We start from the raw sequence: 25,540 nt of genomic DNA, 5'->3' as shown, positions 1-25,540 counted from the left end.
GATCTCAAACTTACCTTAATCTTACCTTAACCACTAAGCCAAACATGTACCCTGGATTTAAATTTACACGTTAAAAGGTTAAATTTGGATTTAACTATGGTAGTGAAACTGAAACAGCAGCAGAAATAATGACGTCAAAGCTGTGCCCAGCCCTGCATTTATAAAGTCTAGCCTGAGAGCGATGCATAGCAAACAAGTCGCATCTATTTCAGCTATACACAGCAGCTAAGGAGCGGAGAGCAAGGACAGTTCCAGCTGATGGGGCACCATGTCTTCAGTCACAAGAGGAACCGAAGGACCAGGAGCAGCACCCTGGCTCCCTCGAGCACTGGGTTTACAGACACAGGTGCCTGACAGTCCGGGAGAGGTTCATGGTAGACGTCAGCTGAGCTCTAAGTGTACTGGAAGCACATTAAATCCTGAAGCATACGCTGCTTTTGAGACAGGAAAGACTGGCCATGATTCTAATAGCATTTATTTCCCAGACACTATAAAGCCAGAACATAATCTAACTCTGAAAGAAATGAAACACGGAAAATGACTCCAAACAGCCTCAGGTATCCCCACTCATTCACCTAATGGAATCTCATACGTTACCATTTTACTTTGTGCCAGCCACCGGGCACAAAGAGCTTAGTTGTATAAGCCACTGCCTGGATTGGGAAACTGAGGCAAGGAGGTATCTGACTGTTGCGACTGCAGCTCCAAGCCCTGTATGCTCTCCTGCTGCTCATCTGGCCGGCAGCTGACACAGTTGAACAGAGCCCAAGGATGATGTGTTTCCTTAGAAGTGCAGCTTCCCTGCAGGGGACCCTGTGAACTGCCACACCCCAGGACACCTCCACAGTTTGGGGAGTACTGTATGGTTCATGACCCAGTGGGGCCGCTATGAGCAAGTGTGTTTGCACTCTCAGCAAAACCGTTAACATGGAAGGATTCTGAGCAGTGGGAGCTGCGATTTGCATCTTTGCAGTGTCACTCTAAGGTTTCTACAGTATGCTGCAGGGGAGCAAGCAGGGAGCCTGGGAGGAGGTGCGGCAACACTCCAGGGAGGAACCAGCTGTGGTGGGGCAGCAGTGCTGTTCCAGGCAGAGTGGAAGAGAAGTCTTGCCAACCGGCCCTGCTAGGAGGTGTGATTTTAGGCTTGATCATTGGAAGAGCAGCATGGCCACCAACTAAGACAGGCAAGATCAAACTTGGCACAGGTTTTAAGGAAACAAGTTCCATTTTAGACATGTCCACTTTGACATGTCCTCTAGCTAACCAGGTAAGGATGAAGGTGTCGAGGGTTCTCAGTCCACTGGTCCACAGCAGGCCTTGGCATTTTTCTTCTTAAAGGTCCCAGAGAATTTTGTGGTCCAGTCTGAATTTTTAGTCACCCCTGCGAGTCACAGAAAACTACCAGTGCTCTTAAGAGAGCACTCAGGCTCATGTTCCGGTGAGATCATTTCTGCATAGGAAAAACCACAGCAGTATGAACTGAGGGCAGAAGTCAACTACACAAAGCATCAAGATGGAACCACAAGAAGATAAGAACCTGAAGTTAAAATGTGCAAACATCAAGGGAAAGCCTGGGCATGAAAGATTCATGAGGTAAAATGAATGATCTGTTGCCTGGAACAAGCATGGAACGGTGTTCACCAAGGGGGAGAAACCCAGCACCAGCACTGCAGTGTAGCATGCTGAACCTCTGCCCGAGACCCTGGTACCCCATAGCCAAGTGCCAGTTTCAGTCCCTGCTTCTCTGCTTCCCTTCAAGCTCACAGCTAATTTGGAAAAGTAGCACATGATGATCCGAGTGTGTGGGCCCCGAGCTCCTGCCTTGGCCCATTCCCAGCTGCTGTGGCCTTTTAAAACTGAATTAATCTCTCTCCTCCCTCCTTCCCTCGCATCTTTTCCCTCCCTCTCTTGCTCCCTCCCCACTCCTCTTGGAAGTGGGGCAGGCAGAAATGAAATCAATAAAAAAAGGAATAGGAGAATGAAAAAAGCAGACCATGAATTTGGTCCTAAGATACAGCAAAATTATTAAGATTTTCACAGGACAAATAGGCAGAGCTCCGGTAGCCTTGGCCACCAGTCATCACCTGCAGGACTTCAACTGATGCACAGTAGCCACTCCACACTGGAGGGTAGAATTGCCTGGCAAGAGGCTACAGCATCGGACATGACCAAGGAATTCCAAAACATGCCAACACAGAAATAGGTTTAGCAGTGTGTTCATTTGAACAGAAGAATTAGGAGGCTCCCCTTCATCTAGTAAAGGAAATCCTATGGAGATACACCCATTGGGAAGTAATAATTAGTGACTTAGAAGACAAACAGCAGGTGTGTGCCAAGGAGTTCCAATGACACTGCCAAGGTCCAACGTGCCCCAACTGCACCCCATCACCAGTAACAGGACCTCAGGGAGATTCACCTTTCTCCTGGAGCCCTACTTTCTTCAACCACAGAATGGTAGAGTCACAAGGACAGAAAAATTTCAGCCAGCAGATCCAGAGGAAACAGCATCACATCCAGCACTCAGCAAACCAAGGCCAGTGGCCACCACATCCATTCTCTTCACTGTCACTGACAGTGTCAAAAATCACTGGGTTATTTTGAGGATCACATGACATGATACATCTGACAGCATCTTAGTCAGTATAAATGAACAAATGCTGGTTGGCACTCAGACTGAATCATTCCTCGAATATTGTAAGGAAAATGACCTCAGATGAACTCATTTCAGACACTTTACAGAAGACACATTATCTAGATGAGACTGCATCTTAAAATCTAAGGGCCTTTATTTTAAAAAGCTAAACAAAGCCTAGTTATTGAACAATTTCTCTGCTCAGCAAAGGTGGCAAAATTTAATCTTTACAAACCAAGGAGTTCAAGAGTACCTGAGGGTGCCCTGCTGGTGATACGGGACAAGCAGGTACCTGTATTAGTGTCTGCACTTAGGATGCTTCTAAAAGAGGTAAGAGCTGGAGGTATGGGGCAGAAATGCCCATCCAGGGAGCAGAGAGTCTTTCGAGGCCTGGAAGTAACGGACCTGTGCTTCTCCTGGGGACTCCTGCTTCTCCGGACTTGTGACAGGAGAGAAAAAACTCAAGTCCAAGTGTGGCCCTTCAACTTCTTAGAGCAAGTCACTCCTGAGCCAGCTCTCAAATGGCAACGCAATACCTCTGTGGGTGGTTTCAAAAAGTCTAGGGAAAATGTGTGTTACGAAAAATCTATGCATGGATCCCAAAATGTTCTACAAAGTATCTTAATTCTATTTTCCTGCAAAGATTGACATGCCCCTGGTATTAAGTCAACTTTAATACAATCCTACCACAATAACGTGAGATGAACAATTTGTAAAGCAACTAGTACCAGACATCCAGTTTGGAAATGAAAATGACATTTATGTATTATCCACACAGAAGCAAAGTGAGATGAATGAACTCCCATTCTCATGGACAAGAAAGTGAATCCTTTACAGTTGGACTAACTCCTCTTCCCTGGAATGGACCACTACGAGAATCTAGCAATGCTGACGACAGCAAGGGAGTGGGTGCGCCTCCAAGGAAATGAGCTTTGCAGGGACAGTGACTACAATTTGACCATGGCAATCCCCATTCCCACAAAGATAACTGGAATGACTGCCAGAAAAGCAGAAACTGTTAGCTAAGCTCTGCTGACCATTTCCTGCCACTCACTTTCCCCTTCAACTCTTCCTTCTCCTCGGGTACACAAACAAGGTGCCGAGAAAGCATTTCCTCTGGTTAGAACACCTAGGTGTTCCCTTCTCCATGGATGCCAACTGTCCACTAGTCAAATTCTGACACCCTTCTCTGCCCGTCACAGGCTGTGTGGGGCTGCTTGGTAGGGATACCTCTTGTTGACATGGCTGCCCTCACAAAGACCTTCTGCCCATGCCCACTCTGCGCTGGGCACACACTCCAAGCAATGAATGTTCATAACTGCTCCTTAAGGTAACTCCACTGAAAGCTGCTTTAGTTCATACGTAGAAGGTTTCTTGGATTCCAGTAATATTTTGCATGCAATTCTTTTAACTCATTTTTATTGGAAAGTCAGATTTATAGAGAGGAGAGAAAGATCTTTGTTTCCTGATTCACTCCCCAAGTGACCACAATGGCTAGAACAGAGCTGATCTAAAACTAGGAGCCAGGAGTCTCTTTCAGTTCTCCCAAGCAGGTGTAGGGTCCCAAGGCTTTGGGCAATCCTCTACTGATTTCCAAGCTACAAGCAGGGAGCTGGAAGGCAAGTGGAACAGCCAGGACATGAACCAGAATATAGGATATCAACTTGTGGAAGGTGAGGACTTTAGCCACTATGTTACTGTGCTAGGCCCAATGTGTCTTCTTTTTAAGGGACATCCATGGGATGCTGATTTACTTTAACACCCACAACAGATAGGACTGGATTTGGCTAAAGCCAGGAGTCAGAACTTTAAGTTTCCTGTGTGGGAGTCACAGCCCAAGTACCTGAGCCATCAGCTCCCACCTGTCACACTGCACACTGGCAGGAAGCTAGATGAGAAGCACAGTGGGGAGTCAAACCCAGCACTCCAAATGGATACTGGTGTCCAGGAGGCAGCTGAACCAGCTGTGACACGATGCCTCATCCCCAAGGGATGTTTTGTGTTGGAGAAAAGCACTGCCCTTGTGGACTTCTGCCTGTCCCTAGGAAAAACAAAGTAATGGTCCAGCCTCCTTTCCTCTTACCTTTCCACAAATGTTTGCCAAGATTGTTTTGAGTTGCATGCTGTTCTAGTAAGCATGCACTGTTGAAGTAAAGCATTGAGTGGCAAAAGTCACTTCCTTTGTCAGAGCTTTCACTCTGACAGGATCATGCTAGCCATGGAGATAAACGTAGCCAAAGGTGGCAAGAGGGGAAGAAGGTAGCCAATTATTTTCTTGATGGGATGGAGAAGATGCTATTTGAGCGAGAAACTAAAGCAAGGGAGGGATATGGCCTTGCAAAGTATCTTTGGGGAGAACACCTCTAATATGGAGGCCTGGCCAGGACGATGTCTAGCAAGTTCAAGGGAACTCTCTACAGCAAAGAGCACACAAAAAGAAATGGACTCAGACATCCTAGGGCCTCACTGAATAGGCCCGAAGCAGCCACTCCCATCTCAACTGCATCCTAAAGCATGGGAGACTGCTAGCATCTACTTCCTAGGTACACCTTCGCTTCCACAGCCAGGTCGTTGTGCAGACCTTCCTGTATTTCTGCAGAACTTCTCCATCATCATCGACAGCTTCCGTGGCACAGAGCATCTAACTACTCCCTTTGCTGGGCAAACCAGCTGGAAGGCCTCCCAAACACAGCCAAGCTCAGAACACAGGCCTTCCTACGAAGCAAGAGGCGGCCAAGGAGAACCAGAGAGGTTACTACATAGAAACAAAGCAATCCTCCCACACACCTGTCACACAAAAACACCTCCACAAGGATGAGGTAACCGCGGTTACCGCTTTTGGCAAAACCAAATACAAAGATGGATCATATTCCATTCATTCCTAGGTGGGGTGGGTGTCACATTTCAAAGTCCTTAGAATTAGGACAGTGTCACTCAGCAACCCTTGTCAGTCAGGTAGGTGTTAAGCGTGCAGTACCTGTGCACATGGAAAAGTTATGCTATTGGTTTGATTTTCGATTGCTGCTATGTCTCAAAAAAAATGGTGCTCTAAATTAGTGCTAAGACAAAAACAAGCCTGTAGAACAATAAACAAGCAAATCTAATACTCATTTTATGCACAAATCTGTAAATGTAAATATTCCCACAAATCTAAGCTGAGCATTACGTCCTAATTTGTGGTACATTGTGTAAAAATGTTATTTCCCAATCAATATTTTAGATCTTAAAAGCTCTGTGTGTGTTTGTATCCTAAAGAAAAAATAGCAGTAACTACAAAATCCAGTAACATTTAATTTTTTAAAAGGAAGACTAATTATTCCTTGGAGCCCGTGATATGGCATAGTGGGTACTTATTTGTATCTCAGCTGCTCCAGTTCAGATCCAGCTCCCTGCTAACGTGCCAGAAGATGGCCCAAGTTCCAGGGCAACCACATGGGACACTCACAAGTTCCTGGCTCCTGGTTTTAATCTCAGCCAGCCCTGGATGCTGAGACTATTGGAGGATATGGAAAATTTCTGTTTCTTCCTAACTCTGCTTTTCAAATAAAAACTTTTTAAAAATTTTGTCATTAATGATATTCAAATAATGATGGCATAAAATTCTTGGAATTTTGGTCCCTCTGTCTGGTGCACATTATTTTGCACCAGTTTTCATACTTTATTCTAGACAGAAGTTTACAGCCTACTCTTCAAGCCCCCATCAAAGAAATCATAGAAAATCTTTAATGCCCTTGGGGATAGGGTTGGGAGATGGGAGGGGAGGGGGTATCCCAGTGCCTAAAAATTGTCACATAATGCAACATAATAAAATTAAATTAAATTTAAAAAAAAATCTAATGCCCTTTAAAAATTTCTCAGGGAAGCAATATTTGAAAGCTATGGTAAGTACATTTGAGATAATTAGTATCAAAATTTCACTTCTGCATTTTTAAATGAAGCATAATCACATCAACTTCCAGAAAGTTAAAGATTATGGGCAACTATTCTTGAAGAGCAAAATGGGTGAATGCATTTGTATGAATTATTTGTAACCGTTGTTTACAATCCTTGCTAAATTCAAATGAAAACTCCTGGGTTTTTCCTTAATGTTACTGAACAATATAGATTCTCATTTTTTTACTCAATTCTGTGAATTGAAAGAAATTTCAAATAGTTCAAAAACCGAAGATATTTAATAACTATGTCACTTTAAATCCCAAAAGGTTGACCTTTTCCTCCTCAGGCTGCCAACACATGCATAACAAAACTTTGACCTCAAGCAGCTTTGGAACAATCATATCCATGGCTTCAAATATTATTTTTATATTGAATCAGAATCAAACGGCATATTTTTCAAAGGACATCACTGCCTCTCCCTCATCCTGCCAACATCTCATGGAGGAACAAATAACCTCCACACTCTAGAAAATGGCAATGGCCAGGAACCCAAAGTTTTCATTCTCTTCTAAATTCCCAATGCAGGCACAACACACATCATTGCAAGAGACTGTTACACAAAGTTCATGGAAAAGGTATATTAAGAAAAAAATCATGCAATAATTTGGGTGTACTCCAAAGGCTCTCTGTTCAAGGCTTAGTCCAATTCTTCTGGTAATGATGAATGGATTAAGGGTGGGGACTTGATCTCAGGATCCAGAAGCAGGTCTTCTAGCAGGTCCTCAGGTCACAGGGCTCACCCTCACCGGGTAGGTCTCCCCAGAACAGCTTTTAAAGGAGCCTTACACCCAGCAGCTGCGTCTCGGCTACTCGGCTCCCCACACGACCCTTCCCTACACATTCCGCCATCCACTGCCCTCAATGGACACCAGATCAGTGGGACCACCTGATAGCATTGGACAAACTTCCTAAACCAGGAAAAAAATCCCTTCCTTCATAAATACCTTGCTACAGTGACAAAAGCTTACTAACACAACCAGAACTAGATTAAAAGAAATTTACACCAGATAGACAATCTTTTAATCTGGTTTTCTATGAACTGTTTAAATGTTTTGTACTCAAAAAAAGTACAACAGAAAAAGGAGCTTCATTTTGTTTAGACCTTTGTAAAAAGGTTTTAATTAACCATTTCCTATCTCTTCCTCCCATCCCAAATTTTGCTTGACTAACAGATCTGTGCATTAAGATATATCTTGTACCACAGAAATTTGAGAAACAGCCCTGGGATGGTCTAAAATGATGGAGATCTGAATCCTATAGGCGGCCCAGGGGAAATGACCATTTGATTTCAGAGAACAGAGATGGGGGCAGTCTGGTCATACATACAGCTTCCTTAAACGGAAATTCAACACACAGCCCTGAACAGAAGGCACCCCCTCCCTGTAGCAGCACCTCCGAGGATGCCTGGAGGCAGGGCCCAAAAGCCAGTCAGATCCCCAGCAGATCAAGACTTTGAGTACCTCTGATGGATTATGAAGAGGAGTTTACATTGTTGCCAGTCTATTTGTACTTTCTCTTCATTTTCAGTGACTGTAAACATGCCATCATTCCAAAGCAGAACGAATTTGTTACTTCATCAATAACATAGTCCCCACTCCTCCAAGTGTGTTCCTCCGCCCCACCCAAGCTGGACCAACATACTTTGAAGAGCCATACCTAACTTGGTACAATAACTATTCTAATTGTTAGAGTCTGATGTGGCTGTCCTGGGTGGAGCTATGGCCACAGCACTATCTCCCTAGCGACAGCCTTTGCTTTCTGACCAACACCAGAGGCACAGGCCTGAACCACTTAGTTCCCAGCTATCAGCCACAAGAAAACAGTAACGAGCCCAGAAAACATTCTGTACTCACTTTGCGACTTTCACAGAACACTGACAGTTGAGAATGAAATTCAGACACACATGCTATTCCGACCTCACTGATGTGTTAGCCCCATAAATGTTTTGTCATTCTTCCAAAGGAAAAAAATGTGCCTGATGACCAAGTTTGAAATTTTACTCATTTGCAACACTAGAATATTTCATTACTCGGTTTCTCTTAGTGCCCGACTCCAGTTAACACCCAGCCTAGCATACATAACACGAAAACACTAGGAACCCAGCCAATCAGCTCTATGGCAATTCTGTTTAAACTTAACTCTTCTATTTCATTCATGCGGGTTATGGTCCAAGTATCATTCTGATTTTATATAGGACAAAAAAGGAAAAAAAGAGCACAGTAACAATAAACCAAGTCACTCGTTAGAAAAACACTCAAAAAGCGGAAACAAACCTACCAGGCTGGGACATCCACTTGGAGGGTACACTCATTCCTTTGAGGTCTGTAGGAAACAAAACCCACAACACTGGCAAGATCCTTCACATTCATTTGTAAATTTCCTCTTCAACTGTAGTCAAATGACCTCACAGTGCTGGTTTCACATCCTGAATTCCTATCTGTGGAACTAGAGCCAGTAAAAAAATCACTCTTAAACAAGCTTTACATCAGGTCTCTCCGGTCCTCCCAAAAAACCTTTGCCCTAGCCACTGAAAATAGAAGGCAGCAAGCACAAATCCAGAGGCTATAATGGCAGAGGTGTAACCAGCCCCTCCTAAGCCATCACAGGTGCTTGACGTCCTGTCCTGCTAGGGACCAGCCCGGCTCGCTGCTCCTGCCCAAGCAGATCCTCCATCCTGAAACCTGCTGGGGTCACCAACTGCAAGTCACCCAAGAGATGACGCTTCGGCACCTTGTCACAGTGTTGTCACATGCTAGTCACTTCACAGCAACAAAAATGCCTGCAGAAATAACTCCTGCTGATATCACTTTAAATTTGCCAAAGTTTTGGATGATGTCACAAATGAAGTTACCACAACTTGTTCTCTTGTAAGTAATACTGTTTTATGTTAAACACACACACATGCACACACAAACGTTTCCTGATATTTGGGGTATGGGGTGGGAATATCCGGAAAGGAATTTAAACTTGATAGAGGGGAAAAATAAGGCTCTGGGAGGTGGAGTAACTTTCCCAAAGACACAAAGCTACTTATAGACACAGCTGGAAATGAAACACAACCGGCTTTAATCCTACTGAATTTTCCAGAATAAACAGTTAATTGTCCTCGGAGGGACCTTAAATGAAACAAAGGCCAGATGAATGGCTAAGAGGAAATAAAATGCATGACTGAAGGTTCAGATAGACCAGGCCTCCTCAGGCCGCTGACAAATTCTGTTGCTGTAATACCTCAGTGTCCTCACTGGTAAACCATGAGGGTCATAATACTTGCTTTTGAAAGGGTTATTGTGAGGATCAGATAACCTACTCATTCAAACAGAGCTGGGATATCTGAAATACCCTTTAAGGTTCTGCTTCCAATAATTGATTTTATAAAATACAGAGTGGGGCCAGAGATCACCCTAACTGCCCAGAATACATCCAGGGACCATCTAGCAATGGCAAACACACACATACTTCACTGCCTGCGGCACAAGCTATGAACAAATCTGCAGGGTGTGGAGGCAGCAGTGAAGAAAAGTTGGCTTTGTTCCACCCCTGACATACCACACTGACAGTGGAGAACATAGATTAGGCGCTCGGCACAGTATCAGTGACAATGCAGTATTGCATTCCAGTGTGCCAAGGCAGACAAGAACATTTTCCCTTTACCCAAACCTTTATGAACATAGGGTGCAGGGTCACTTACCTCAAAACAATGTTTAATAAAATTCTAGTGCTCGACTTTGAAAATTAGAACTCTCCCTCACACACAGGCAACTTTCTAACATTCAAGTATTTCTCAAATATGTGTTCCTTACTTAGAATCACCTGGAAAATTACTATAAAGCCAACTTGCCAGCCCCATCTCAGACCTAAAACTTGAGAACCAGCGGGTTAGCTATAATCTCAACCATATAGGAGATAGGCTAAAACAAATATAGAACACTGCTACACTAGTGGATTGAGAACTGTCAAGTGTCTTTATGAAGACCACTGTAACTCTCACAGAGTCTGTAAAAATAACTGGTGAAAACACACATTCCTGGACACTACAGCTGAGAGAGTCACAGGCTGTGGAGTGCATGCCCATCTGGGAACCACACTGGTAGAACGTACAACTCCAAGTTCAAGGTCCACTGGTTTTGCGCATTCTCATCGTAACCACTTTGTGTTGGGCATTAAATAAAGGATGTGATTGCTGAAGAAATGGAGTCATGTTTATTAAAAAAAAATGAACTAAGAGGGTGTCATCGAAATGAAGATTTAGCTTTAAGTACATACAAGAATCTGGTCTGAGAACACCTCAAAGTTTCTTTGGAGATCTCCCCAGTAGAAATGCTGGACTCAGAACCCTAACCAAGAAGAGAGAGAACACAGAACAGATCAATCAACCATCTCAGCTATATGTTGGCAGGAAAATACGGGGCAAACAGACTATGATGGACTATGTCAATCAGTGGATTCTTCAAAGACTTCATAGTGCTTGGAGTGGCAAGATTGGCAGTGATTCATAACTGATGAACTATCAAAACCACTTGAACAAGAACCTCACAGCATACCCTACATGAGGGACCTGGGGAGGGTAGGAAATTGGGTGGGCCTTCTCCCTTAATACCCCCCTTTAAACATGAACAAAACAATATGGAAATAGTCTTACCCACTTTCCTATAGCCCTTGAACCTTTTCACCCTAATTAACTATGTAAAGATTGTCAAAAATATAATTTAAAAAGAAAAAATATATTATATAAAGATTTAGCTGTAGAAAAGAAACTATGGGGACTGGTGCCATGGCTCAACAGCCTAGTCCTACACCTTCAAGCACTGGCATTCTCTATACAGGCACCAGCATGTGTCCCGGTGTTCCACTTCCAATCCAGCTCCCTACTTACGGCCTGGGAAAGCAGAGAAGAATGTTCCAAATCCTTGGCATCCTGCACCCATGGGAGAGCTCTGAGGGAGCCCCAGGTGTCTGGCTTCAGATCAACTCAGTTCTGGCCACTGTGGTCACTAGAGAGTGAATTAGCAAATGGAAGATTTTTCTCTTTGTCCCTCCTTCTGTAAAAATCTGTCCAATAAAAATTAAACTTGAACCAAACGTGGCAATCACTAGGAGGAGCGGGCCAAAAGAATTCATCCAATACAAAAATGACACCCAAGTCTTCAGAGTGTAAAGCTACATGATTTCTGTTAAGCCCAACAAGAAGCCAGCATCACTACACCACAGTGGGTAGAAGGAGCAGTCAGAGGGTTGTGGAATATTGAGGCATGATGTCATGTTTGAGATTGGACAGAATTAAATGGCACTAGACAGACTGATTACACGAGACTTATAAGGCCCTGAAAATTGTGGCCGACAAATTAGTTATTACGCAAGTGTGAAGAGGATGAGAGGGATGATGGACCGTTGCCAAAGCCCAAGCGACAGGAACAAAGGACTTCGTACAAGGTCATTAGTACAAACTGCAAACGTAGTAGCCATTTATGTATGGATAAACGAATAGTGTGTTGTGGGGAGGAAGACTTCAAAACCCGTGTCTGGAACTAGGGAGTGAATCACAGTGCCTTCCACCCATCTTTGCCCAAGACAAAGACAGACTGTTTGGGGGAGGAGACAAAGTGTTTTGTTTTGCCTACCCAAATTACTTGGGTCTCATAAACTCCTTAGAATGTAGGATAGTCTATACTTAAAGAAGACTTAAGGAGATCAGCAAGACATTCTCTAAACTGCAGAGTTAAAATTTACAAGCAGACTCCTTATACTACAGAGAAACTCAAAGCATCATTCAGAACCACAGGAGTAATCAAGTTTGAAGGTTTCATGGTAAGCCAGAAACTAACAGACACACTCAATAACCAAAGGATCTTCAGTCTTCTTTCTAACCAAACCACTATTCTGAGTATAACTAAGTATTTAAATAAATAAAACTGAAATGTGAAGTAGAATAGCATTGTACTCTTCAAAACCATTCTGGTACATACTCAATACAGCGCAGACTCCCCGGCACAGTGCCTGCTACCTCGCTCCTAGTGTCTGGATTTGCTCCACCTGGCCAGCAAGTTTCAGTCTCACTTTCCCCAGGTAGACCGAGCAGCCCCTTTGCTGGTGCTAATGTTTCCTTAACTTCAAATGCTCTCCCTTCCCAGCATTTAAAGATCTGCTTATTCTTTACAGGTCAAACCAAGCAGCGCTGGGTAATCTACAAAGATCCCTGATTAACATGATTTTATAGTCACATGGCATTTGTTATACCTCTAACAAGAAACTCGCTCATGTCTTAAAACACATGAAATATATAAAGGGATGCTACTGGGTTCAAGGAAAATTGTTATTACGATTTTTTAAAAGATTCCCTCAAAGGGTCTGATGGGTAAATTTTAAAAGATATGCCCTCAAAGAGTCTAATAAGCAAAAATACAAGCACTTTTTCCCCCAGAAATCTCAGGATTTCTGACTATTAAATCTTGGTGATTTTCTGTTGGCTGAAAGTACTGGGAATCGCACGGACTCCTCAAGCCAATGGACCCGGTTATGTCACATATACCGATTCTACACGTACTCCTGCTTGAATACATGCAAGTTCCATTTGCTTTTCCCAACTACCAACTCCAAAAGACTGAACCAGATGCATTCTGGGAGGACCTTCCTTTTCAGTGAGTCTCCTACACTGAGGCTCTCAGACATCCCTTTCCATAGTTCCCCAGGAAGACATACCAGAAAAGAAGCACAGCGTAACTTGTTTAAACTGTCTTCTGCCATGCACAGAAGAGAAGCAAAAACTGAACAACATCAAAGGACACTCTGTTAGCACGTCAGCTGATGTCATTTGCTGACTGTTTAGAAGATGAGTTAACTGAAGGATTCTGAGCTAAGGCAGGAGATGAATAAGACTAAAGCATAACCCAAACTGGCCCTACTGCATTAGCTTTGGTTGTCCTGTGGCTGTACTGTCCCCACTACTGGCGGACATATAGGCATAGACACAGCATCCCTCATCTGAAAAGTTACAAGTCTGACCAACTTTTAGGTTTGCACTTTAAAGGTGTTGTTTTGACTTTAATCAAGAATGCTCAACCCAAACCTGCTTCCTATTTTAGAGTCCCTAGGTCACAGGTTAGAATCTTTCAGCCTAAGCCATGTGTGAGGACAGAACATTATCTTGGGAGAAAGCTGCTAGGATTTTTCAGTTATAGGAAGTATCTCCACACTCCTCCTTGGTCTGGCCACCTCTTGCCCCTCTTTGCTCAGGCTCTGTAAATATGGTCCTCATCATGGGTGGGGTCCTGGAACTTGGTGAGCCGGTCTGGCACTTCAGCTGCTGCGGAAGCTCTGTGGATACATTATCACAACCCAGAAAAGCAAAGAAAATGAAAGGATAAAAGCATAAAACACAGGGTTACGTTTGCTTTCATGATCAAGGCCACACAGAGTTCATCTATGTATGAAACAAAATTCCTCAGAACTCCGGGCTCAACACCAGTTGACAGAAGTCAGACTTTCCCTGAAGTTCTACATACATCCAGAACAAAGTTAAACTAGAATGTTCTGGGCACAGGCACACAGTATCTTCAACCCCAGTCCTTCCAACGTCCTTCATGCTGTTTCTGCTCATTAGGGTGGCTCCCACCAGTCTCTCCCATTCACTGATAACATGCCAGGCACTATCCTCTACACCCTCTTAACCATTCATTTAGGAAACATTTATGGGGTGACTGTCAGTCACAATGGTCAACAAGGTACAGCTGCCCTTTGCACTGTGGTTTGAAATGAGTTTTAGAAGCAGTCATAACAATGCTACTAAGAAGATGTGAGATACAGCAGGAACATGCAACTAAAATCTCTACAGAACCAAGCATGTGCAGAGAAAGCAACATTGAGGCTGATGCCCAAGAACAATCATGTTGGGGATAACCAGGAGTGTCCAAGGCAAGAGAACAACATCTGGAAAAGCAAAAGCAGCACAGTGCTAGAACCTTCTGGGATGGAGGCGAGGAGCAGCTGCCGACTGGGAAGGCCCAGGCGGACACACTGCTAGAACCTTCTGGGATGGAGGCAAGGAGCAGCTGCCGACTGGGAAGGCCCAGGCGGACACACTGCTAGAACCTTCTGGGATGGAGGCGAGGAGCAGCTGCTGACTGGGACAGCCCAGATGGACAGCACCATCCAGGTGCTGGACATCCCATTTGTTCAAGGTCCATTTACTAAATCCCCACAATAACAAGTGACAATTAGAAAATAGTCAGTAACTAAATCCATTACATGCTATACTAGCAGGAATCATACAAGAGTATTTAAAAGTTCATGTGAAAATGGAATTAAAATTGAAGCTTATTCTTGGGACAACAGTAATAAAATTATGTGCACATGGGTCCGTTAAACATCTCATAATATAAAAAGGTATGGATTTCAAACACTCTTGCACCTATAAACTTATGTTTTAAACCTATTTGTCTAAAATTTTCAAATTATTCTTCACATGTTACTGGAAAAGATCTCCTACATGCATTTTCGTGGGGTCTTTCTAGAGGCGATGAGCAGTATGAGTACAAACAGTGACACCAAGTGCAACCATCAGGATCCAAGACAAGCCAGTGGAGCAAATCCTTGGGGTCAATATGGCTTTTCCATGCCCTCATCTCCCCATAATTTCTACAAAAGTTGCTAAAACATTCGATTAGTCAGTAGTCATCACCAGCAACATACAACAGTATTAAGATATGCACTGCATTCCAGTTATAATTCTCATTCTAAAATAAAAATGAAATGACAGAGTGGTAGAAATAGAATAATTACCTTCAGATATTAGAACTATATTAAGTAAAATTGTTAGAACAAGGGGCAGGTGTTTAGCCCAGCAGTTAAGATTCTGGTTAGGATGCCCCTGACCTACCTAGGAGAATGCCCGAGTTTGATGTCCACTTCTGGCTCCTTTCTCCAGCTTCCTGTGAATGTCGCCCCTGGAAGGGAGCAGCAATGCCTCAAATAACTGGATCTCTGCGCCACCCCCCTGGGAGTCCTAGGCGGAGTTCCAGGTTCCTGGCTCTGATTGGGCGCAGCCAAGACTCACCAGTTGGAGGCATTTGGGGAGTGATCCAGTAGGTATTAAAATTATAAAAGCCAGTTTAATAGCTCATGCTGGGCCATTCAGAAAATGTAGTTCAGAACAATTCCACGAAGAATAACATTTACAAAGCATCTAGGAATAAGCCTAAGAACAAAACTTCACTGAGAAATAATTGAGTACCAAATAAATACTATGTTCCTGAAATAAATATTATAAAGGTATTATTTCTCTTTCATCAGAAATGCAATAAAATTCAAGAGTTACATAAAATACAAAACCATAAAGGATTAGAAGCAAGCACCAGAGTGTGTAATTTTCCTCTTACAGAGGTATTTTTAACTTTCACAATAGCAGAAATCATGGTTTGACAGATTTAGCTGAATGGCAATAACACCCTCAAACAAAATTACAATGACAGATGTAGAGAAAAATTCCCATGAGGCCAAGGACAACACTATCCGCTATACAGAAAGGACTTCCGTGTGCCTCCAGGAGAAAAAGGAACATGCCAAAACGTGGGCCCAAGGCACTGTGCACAGTACTCCTCTCACTAGATCCTGGCTACAGAAGCTGTTTCAGTCCCAGCCCCTGGCAGTCACTTGCCCCAGTGTCTGGTCTCAGCTGACCACAGCAGGAGTGACCAAAAGATAAACTCCATCCAAGACTTGGTCCTTCCTGCAAATCTGGGATGCAGATATTCATGGCACTTGATAAAGGAAGGGCTGGGATAAATGGTGTGGCAAACCAAAGAAAGGTAGCAGGCAAAGTAATGGGAAAAACAGGGTGTGTGTGACAGAGCAAAGGGGGCCCCGGAGCTTCTGTACCTGGAAGCTGACTACCCATTCCGCTCTTGGTTGCAACTCAAAGCACCTGTGACCTCTATCTAGTACCTGTAAGTTTTCAGTCCATTGCGGTCACATTCCAAATAAAACATGTAGGCAAGCAGTTCACAAGGAAGCAGGTCAAAATTAGACACACAGAAAGATGGCATTCGTATAAAAGTTCAGGTCAAGGGCATTTGCATTTGCCAAATTAACAAAGATATGAAGGCCACGCAAGGAAGGGGTGAGTGTGTTGCCGAGTCCTGCATTGGAGTGCCTGGGTTCCAACAGTCACCGCGGTACAGCTGCACTTCTGATGCAGTATGGGAGGCAGCAGGGCAGTGAGTGGCTTCTCGCCATCCACATGAGACACCTGGCCTGACCCAGGCACACATTTAGGAAATGAAGCAGTAGATGAAAGATCTGTCTGTCCCCTTCTGTCCCTTTCTCCCTGTCACCCGTTTAAAAATGAAAATACCACCATGTGAGAATATATAATAAGGGATGGGAAAAAATACAAGGTTTTCATACCTGGAAGCAAAAGCACAAGCTGAAATATAAGACCTTCATTTAATAACTCTTGAAGAGGCACATGCCCTAATAGGAAGCAGCAATTATGCTGGTAAGCATGGACTTTAAGGAAGTAATTACCAAGGCACAGACACACACACACACACACACACACACACACACACAAATCACTTCAGGGTGTTCAATGTAGTGCTAATTACAGAAAGATCACAAAAGAAACAGGATGAGGGCAGTCACTGTGCAGTGACTCAACAGGTTAATCCTCTGTGAGGAAAGGAGGTAGAATTTAGAGAAGAGAGCCAGGGGGAGAGAGGGGCAGGCCATGGGATACTCCGGGCATAAGAACTCCAAGAAGAAAGGAGAGCAGAAGCCCAGGGCCCGAGGTGGAGCATGCCTGGTGTGCTCACTGACAAGCGAGCATCAGATGCACCTGCAGGCAGAGCGAGTGACAAGCCGGGAAGACACATGTCAGGAAGTCTGGGACACACAGCAGGTGCAGATCACATGGCGACCTTCAGCTAAAGGAATAACTCGGGTTTGTAATCCAGAGGAGAAGGAAAAAACTAAGCGAATGGATTAAAGACTGAAGTAGGGAGCCCAGTGTGATAGCTCATAGGCTAGCTCCTTGCCCTGCAAGTGCTTGGACCTCACTTAGGAGCTGGTTCTTCCATATATCCCAGCTGCTCCAATTCCTATCCTACTCCCTGCCGGTGGCCTGAGAAAACAGTGGAGGAAGGCCCAAAGCCTTGGGACCCTGCACCCATGTGGGAGACCTGGAAGAGGTTCCTTGGGCTCCTGGCTTCAGATCGACTCAGCTCCAAGCACTACAGCCATTTGGGGAATGAACAAGCAGATCTTTCTCTCTGTAAAACCTTCCTTTCCAGCACAAATGTTTTATTTTATTTTTTAATAATAATTGCTTTTATTTTGTCAATCTTTACATAGTTAATTTGGGCAAAAAGGGTCAAGGGCTACAGGAAAGTGGGTAAGACTATTATTTCCATATTGTTTCCTTCATATATCTGAGGTAGCACAAATATTTTAAAAACAGAAGTAGGGTACAAGGACAAGAATATTGTAGAAAACCATGGTGACTTGAACCCCAGGGGCATCAGGAATGCTAAGAGTTCAATTAGGACTATTTTGAAGAAGGGGCTGACTAGATTGCTGAGGTGTGGATGCTAGAGACATGGTGAGGTCACTCACACATTCCCTACAGTTGTTTCATGGACCACCAATGGTATCTACGTCTGTACCATACTTTGAAGAAGTATTCATTTGAATTAAACTAGAAACAGTATAAAGTCAATTTTCTTTTGGTGCTGGTTTTAAGTATGAGAAAATCTGAGCCAAATAAATTTTTCTGGTTTGATCTGTCAGCAAGGCTACTAACCATACATTCAGAAGGAAAGAGAACCAGGAAAGAGGCTTACAAGGAAGGGGTGAGAAGTTATGCTCAGAAACTTGGAACAACCCAAACAGCAATGATTCAGGTAACACATACAAACGTAACCTTCATAGCCCAGTGGGTGGCACACCACATGCAAAAATGGAAGATGTGGAAATAAACGGTACATAGGAAATGGGAAATGCTACCGAACCAGCCATGACCAACCTCCTGGCCACTGACTGGAGCAGAGGCGGGTTGCCTACTGGCTCCTCGATGTCTCATAGTTAACAAGCGTTCATCATCTGCCAATCTATGACAGCATATTTTATAAAGTACTGCTTTCCTGTAAATACCATTTAAGCTGTTATGGAGGTAGAACAGATACTGGTATGCAGAGTTCAAGAGTTGAAAGCTAAGTACAATACAAATCAGAATGGCCTCTAAAAATGATCATGCTTTCCTCTTGATTGTAACAGTGTTATTCTCATAGGTGACTGGATGAAGTGAAGGTTTTTAGGTCAAATCATTTAGGCAGATGTTTTATTACTACCTGGCAAAAGCTATAAATGAACATAGTAAACAAAAGGAGAAACAAAAGGAGGACTAACAGAAGTCCTCTGGTCAGCTCTAAGACTCGAGTAATTCTCCATCCTGTTTAAGAACAAGGATGGCCTTGCACTAACCTGAATCAGATCAACTTGCTTTATCCTGGAGACACTGCGCCAGCCATGCAGGAGAAAGACGGCTCCTGGGCAAGGTGATAGCCATTCTGGGAATGAAATGATGACAGGTGCTCTAAATACCTGTCATGCAGGTATTATTCAGCTCTCCCATCTCTCCAGGGAAGATGTAATTGTGGATGGCTTTCAGTTATCCCATTTATGAAATGAATCCAATGGCTGAAGCAGTCACTGACAGCGTGGAATGATGCAACGCCATCTGACATAGCTCCATCGGAATTCACCTCCCCGCCGTGAGTAGGTTCACATTTCTAGAACCTTCTGCCAACAATGTTAGCGAAAGGAACCTGTCTGACCCTCCCTTCTTTGTTTCTGCTCTCCCAAAACATTTCTGTGACCAAGAAATGTGTCATTAAACAATCCTCTCCCCTCACAAAGCAAAAAAGAGTAACTGGAGTTGGCAAAGTTCTCTTAAGGGACTGCAAACCAGAGTCCCATGAGAACCACAGTAAACAAGTCTTCACCGTCTTTGACCTGTTAGAGTTAACCATATACCCAAAGGCTGTGCTTGGTGTGTTCCCTACTCACCCCACTCTCCGAACATTCCACAAGCCAAAAGCCTGAGGAAATGGGCTTACACAAAACTTGGAAAGAAACAGCAGGGAGAGGTCCCTGGAAACAGTCTCCAAACACTACTTCCTGCACTCAGCTCTCTCCTCCCCAGCTCCTGACCCAAGCTTCTCCCAGATGCCAACATGGGGGTGCGCATACCACTGACAGGGTTCTACCTGGTCACTTCAGCCATTTTTCAGCAGTAGTAATTCAGAGCTTGGAGAGAAAAGACACTCCTAGCCCAAATCCACGTACTCCACTGAGACATAAACCCAGCTGAATGTTTCTGAAGAACAATTTGTAAAGCATTAAAAAGGGAACACATCAAAAACCACTATGAACCAAGCTCTCCCTTGAGAAGCCCCATTGCTGAGAAGGTGCCCTGGCTCCCTTTCATTGGCCTTTCCTCACTGGACCCCCTTCACTCTAGGAGAGGTAAGGAGCCATGACAGGTGCTGGGCAGCACAGAGGCTAGCCTGGAGGAGGAACGGCTCTGCAGTGGGAGGAGGAACTGGGCTTACTCACCCCGAGTGGAGCCAGTTCCCTCAGCAGGCTTCGTCATCAGCAGAGCACATCACACGGCCCCAGCTCTGTGCGATGTGACCCTCTGGCCAAGTGCACACGGCACTCACATCTAAAACGAGTTCTCCTGCCACGGGCTTCCTCGTCTTCCAGGCCACAAGACACGGGCTGGCCGCAGCTCTCCCATGACACTGTGATGACACAGAAGCGCCACGCTGTGCCCTCTCTGCCTCCCACACCCGGTGCAGCGGCCTGCCAGATGTGGCAGTTACTTAGCAATGCCTGGTGGTTATCTCACCCACATTGTTCACACGGACAGACAACGCAGGGCCGTCCTTCCATAAAAGCTCTTCTCTCCTCCCACACACTGCTTGGTGCCACGTCATAATTCACATTACCACATGGAAGAACAAAACAGTGGGATGTGCCCAGGAGGAAGCAGTCCTTCCACCACCTTGCAGGATCCCTCTGATAACCCCTTTGTGTTCTGGGCCTCAAGTAAAATTACTCCACAGCATTTCAAAGGAACTAGAGAAAACAGCGGAAAAGCTCAGAGCTGCAGCTCACCTGAGACTGTGCTAACCACAACACTCTAGGCAGCTAAGCCTCGTGTGCCCCATTCATTTTTACTTTTCCATTTTTTATAAGCCATCATTCTGAGAGAGGGCAGAGGCGGCAATGTTGGGGAGGAGAGGGCCTTAAGGGAAACTGTCTCCAACATTTCAGTGATTGAACACACTGGCCTCACAGAAAGGACTTGGGACTTGGTGTATACATCCTAACTTTGAATGAACTCAGCCAGGCTACCCAATCTGAGACAAACATTTCAGGGGGATCCATAACAAATTTTGGCTCATCAGGTTAAGGAACACCTAGCATGCGTTAATATGCCCACTCGACAGATACAGTAAATAAAGCACAAGAGCTAAGTGCCCAAGTCCGCAGGGGGCAGGAGTCCCGAGCTGGGACGCGCAGCCAGGTGCTGTGGCTCCAGAGCAGCTCTGACTTGCTACTTCGTAGGCCTCTGCCACAGATTACAGGGCAGCAAAGTCACAAACAGGTCAGCTGGGGAGTTGGCAGGCTAAATATGAGTAACTCCTCTGCACAAATGAGTGAGCAACCAGTAAGACCAGGATATCCCCCTTCTGTTTCTGAAATTCTTCTACAATACATCATGCCTGGAATAATGTTATCGAAACAGTATGTGCTATTTGGAAAGTACTAAACAAAAGTGTAAGTAGGGGATAGAAAGCAGAAGACTTTCATAATTTCAGCTGGGCAAAAGTCAAGTCTAGAACCATAACTTTCTGATGACTCCAAGACCAGCAGTGCCAACTCATGCGTAAGGGAGTCAGGTAGGCTAGACGCCAACTGGATGGCTTAGGGGAGCAGCCTGCTTGTTATGACTTGTGAAATGTGGAGCCCTATATACACATATGCTCGTGGTTAGCACAGGAAAGGAGTGAGAGGAGTGGGGTATAGGCCTGGGGAGGACAACCCTGAAACACAGCAGTGCTGGGGCGGCCCAGAAAGTACATCTCAGCACCTCCCCGCACAAACTCCTGACAACGCAGTTTTACCTGCAACCAGCTGATACAACTGTTGTTCGAAACCCTTTGTTACTTTAAAAAGGGTCTGTCATTTAAACATACGGGGAGAGAATTTTAAAACAGAGATATAAAGGGGTTCTCCTTACCGATCCCGAGCAGCAAGGGCTCTGGGGTCCCCAGGAAGGATGGAGAGAGGAACTGTGGCCATTGTTTGAGCTGGTGAGTGCTTGAGCCACTCAGGCCATGGGGACCTTGGCCAAAATTGAGTCTGGTGAGGGACACCATCTACTGAGAACAAGAATGAACCTGTCTCAGGAGCCTGCAGGAAAGCGGGCAGGGGCTCTTCTACACTGAAGTCCCTTCTCGCACATGGGTGGGGGAAACCTCAACTGAGTTTGAGAATAGCAAACTGAACTTGAGAAGCATGCACTAGGCTGGCAGGGCGACTCAACAGGCTAATCCTCCTCCTGCAAGCGCTCACATCTCATATGGGCTTCAGATCAGGTCCCAGTTGCTCTACTTCTGATCCAGAGCACTGCTTATGGCCTGAGGAGCAGGATGGCTCAGGTCTTTGGGGCCCTGCACCCATCAGGAGGACCTCAGCAGAAACTGCTGGCTCCTGTTTTGTGGTTCCTGGCTTCGGATTGCATTGTATTAGATCAGCTTGGCTCAGCTCTGATTGTAGCGGCCATGGGGGAGAGAATCAGCAGATACAAGATCTGTTTTTTCCTGTCTGTAAATTACCTTTCAAGTAAAAATATAAATCTTCAAAAAAAAAAAAAGAACTGACAAGCATCCCTAGTCCTTTACTTGGTTCAATTTAAACCATCTCCACTTGCAAGGAATGCCAGAATCCCAAGAGGGAGGGAGGGAGGGAGGGAAGGCCTGAAGGACGAGAGCTGCCCTATGGTCACAGGAGCCGAAAGGCCAAGGAGGGTCTTCCTCTACTCTTTTCAGAGCCAAGAATCCAGTAAGACTTCCCATCCCTCTGCAATGCACAGCGCTCCAAGTATCAAAGAGAGAGAGAGCCGATGGGACCACCGTCTACCACACAAGTAGTAGCACTTGGCCCACGAGCAGGGCGGCAGGAGCCAGAACTGCAGGTCCCCTACACGGCAGGGCCATGTGAACTCCCAGGGTCAAAGCCGACATGACATTTTATAGACCCTGTGGGTGTGATATACAAGTGCCTTCGGCAGAGGCTCAGACGGAAAAACCATTTTCTGATGCTCTTTCAGAGCAATCTAGATGATTTATTTTATGTGAACAGCTTTTGTAAAGCGTGTGGTTATGCAAACACAGACTTTGTTAGGACTGAGTCAATGGGAGCGCTTTAGCGAAGACTCCAGACATAAACACTGGGGAGAGAGCAAGGGGACTCGGATGTTTCTCCACTGCTCCCCTCCTCTGAAGCCCCTGGCCTCAGCACCGGGTTTCTCTTGAGCTGAGCCCCGTAGGTTTTCCTATCATGACTTTTAGGAGACACCCGGTCTCCATGTTGCTTTTCTTGGCTAACACATTATCCAAAGTTATTCCTCTAGCTAGGCAAGCTCCAGTACAGGGATCAACACACCTAAAGATCTGAGAATTCATTATATGGATGTCTCCATTTTGTTTCTCCCCCTTCATATGATACAGTAACCCCCTTTCAACAAGAGCCCAGAAACACATCGGCAGTCTTCATCACCTAGAATCCCTGGCCCTGGGGCACCAAAGATACCCAGCAGAGAGGAGAAATAAGAAGTTTGCGACACTGTCCTTTGCTGCTAATCCGAGCTTTGAGATGTCAGAGGTTAACAAGAAGGTTGAGGGAACACGGATGCGCTGCAGTATTGATAACGACTAAAGAGAAGGGGAAGGAAAGGACCAGGAAGAGGACAACAATGAGGATGGCGACGACGGTGGTGGTGCCGAGTGGGTGCTCACTGCATCCAGGCACTCCATCACCTTAACTCATCCTGCGAACTCTAGGGAGGTTTTATTTCAACCATTTAACACGGGACAGGCTGGGGTTGGGATTTTGGTGGCTGTTCTTGTTTTGGATCTTGGGAGCTTTGTTTTCTGGGTGTCTGACCACAATCACATTGCTGGGAAGAAACCAGGATAAACTAAACAAATATCCTTGGAAAAGACACATAAACCTACACAAAATTCTGCCACACGCTCAAAGTTCTGGCCTGAGCTGGTATGTGGCCTGGCACTAAGCCTCTCTGGTTTGAACGTCCACACATCTCACTGGAGTGCCTGGGTTCAAGTGCCAGCTCTATTTCCAATTCTATCTTCCTGCTAATGCAGACCTTGTGAAGCAGGTGGCAGCTCACGTGGTTGGGCTTCTGCTACCTACATGAAATATCCCAATTGAGTTCCTGGCTGGCAGCTCTGGCCAGTGCAGGCATTTGGAGAGTGAATCAGTGGGTGACAGGTATCTCTATATACCTCTCAAATAAGAGAATCTATCCATAGAAATATTTTTTTAAAGTCCTGGCACTATGACATGGATATGGAACAGTTAACTTCATGAGGTTACTTTCCCATAATTTTAACATTGTTCTGGGAAGAATTCCTTAATTCCTTAATCCTTCCTTAAAATTCAATTTTTTGAAGACTTGTATTTCAAAGGCAAAGAGGAGTGAAATAGCGAGTCAAAACTCCCTCCATGCCTCCCAACATGTGTTACACATGCCAAGCCATCATCCACCATCTTTCTAGGCATAGGAGCTGGATTAGAAGCAGAACAGTGAGGGCTCAAACCAGCTCTCCAACATGGTATGCAGCTGTGACACCAGGATGCCAACCCCCAGCAATATCCTTCAACTCACTGTGTCATTATCCAACAATTTAACTTCCCAGAGGGGGGGGAAAAACTAAAAATTAAAGTTCTGATAACTTTTTCAATAAGAGTTGAGATCATTCCTTTCCTCCCTGGCATTCCGGAAAGTTCTGAAGAGGGTGGAATTTTCTACAAGTCGATCTCTTCCTCCTCTAGTTCATGTCTATATGTGTGCTGAGGTAAATGGACCATGTGCCTTCCATCTAAAACTTGATCACTACAGTAATGAATGCCAGTGGATCTAACACCTTCCCTCGCTTCAGTTCACATTCTCTAAACAACGTAAAGGGCACATTATCTGAACTAAATGTGATTTGATCATCTTCCTAACATGTTTATGGATCTTACAGATCCACACCTGTGAATCTAAATCATTTATCCTGAAACTTGCATTAAAAACACCCCGAGGCTAGAAAAATCAAAACAGAACACACTGCGTTTGTATGCAACTTTAACCAAACCCCCCATTCCACCTTAAAGAGCATAAACTAATTTTTCTAGGAATAATAAGGTCTATTGCTAGAAAAGTTGGGAGCACAAAGACATTAACAGGGAAGTGGCTCACTAGTTGTGGAAGAGTCTCATGAGAGAAACAGTGCAGTCAAATTCTAGAATAAACTGGTCTGCAGAGCAGGGACTTCGGGCATAAAGAAAATGACGTCACCACAGGGTTGGGATCTGAAACAACTGTTCCATACAAAGCTGGTTACAAAGCCCAGTTCATTGCAAGTCAGTAAGAAAGGCTACTGATCTCAGCTTGAGGAGGGCAAAGCCACAGACGGCTCCAAAAATGCTGGATTCACACAGTGGCCTGGATTTTCTGAAATCTTGTTATTTTGACAGAATAGAGTTGTAACTCAAAGGTAAGTGAATTCAAAAGGGAAAGAGATTGTGATGTAAAAAACGGGTTATCTTGCATTTCCTCAAAAGAAAATAGCACGGTCTGTTATAATTTTGGTTTGAGATTATACAACTCCAGGAAGAAGCTTG

At 44.7% G+C, this 25,540-nt stretch overlaps 1 protein-coding gene across 5 annotated transcripts in view; it reads right to left on the bottom strand.

Annotated features, from left to right (window-relative positions):
- The window catches only part of PSD3 (pleckstrin and Sec7 domain containing 3), a 268,216-nt gene that overhangs the window by 150,605 nt on the left and 92,071 nt on the right, over positions 1-25,540 (bottom strand). For 4 of the 5 annotated variants that reach the window (XM_040971307.1, XM_040971310.1, XM_040971309.1 and 1 more), the window contains one exon: positions 8,846-8,890. The exons of the other annotated variant lie outside the window; for it this stretch is intronic. In XM_040971307.1, coding sequence (XP_040827241.1) covers positions 8,846-8,890 — 45 coding nt within the window. The remainder of the gene's footprint in view (positions 1-8,845; positions 8,891-25,540) is intronic. 5 annotated transcript variants of the gene reach the window in all.

The sequence above is a fragment of the Ochotona curzoniae genome, unplaced genomic scaffold (assembly GCF_017591425.1).
Source record: "Ochotona curzoniae isolate NIBS_2020 unplaced genomic scaffold, NIBS_Ocur_1.0 contig_21, whole genome shotgun sequence".
NCBI classification, from domain to species: Eukaryota; Metazoa; Chordata; class Mammalia; order Lagomorpha; family Ochotonidae; genus Ochotona; species Ochotona curzoniae.
The sequence above is the reverse complement of the archived record's forward strand: the minus strand, read 5'-3'. Positions and strand labels throughout refer to the sequence as shown.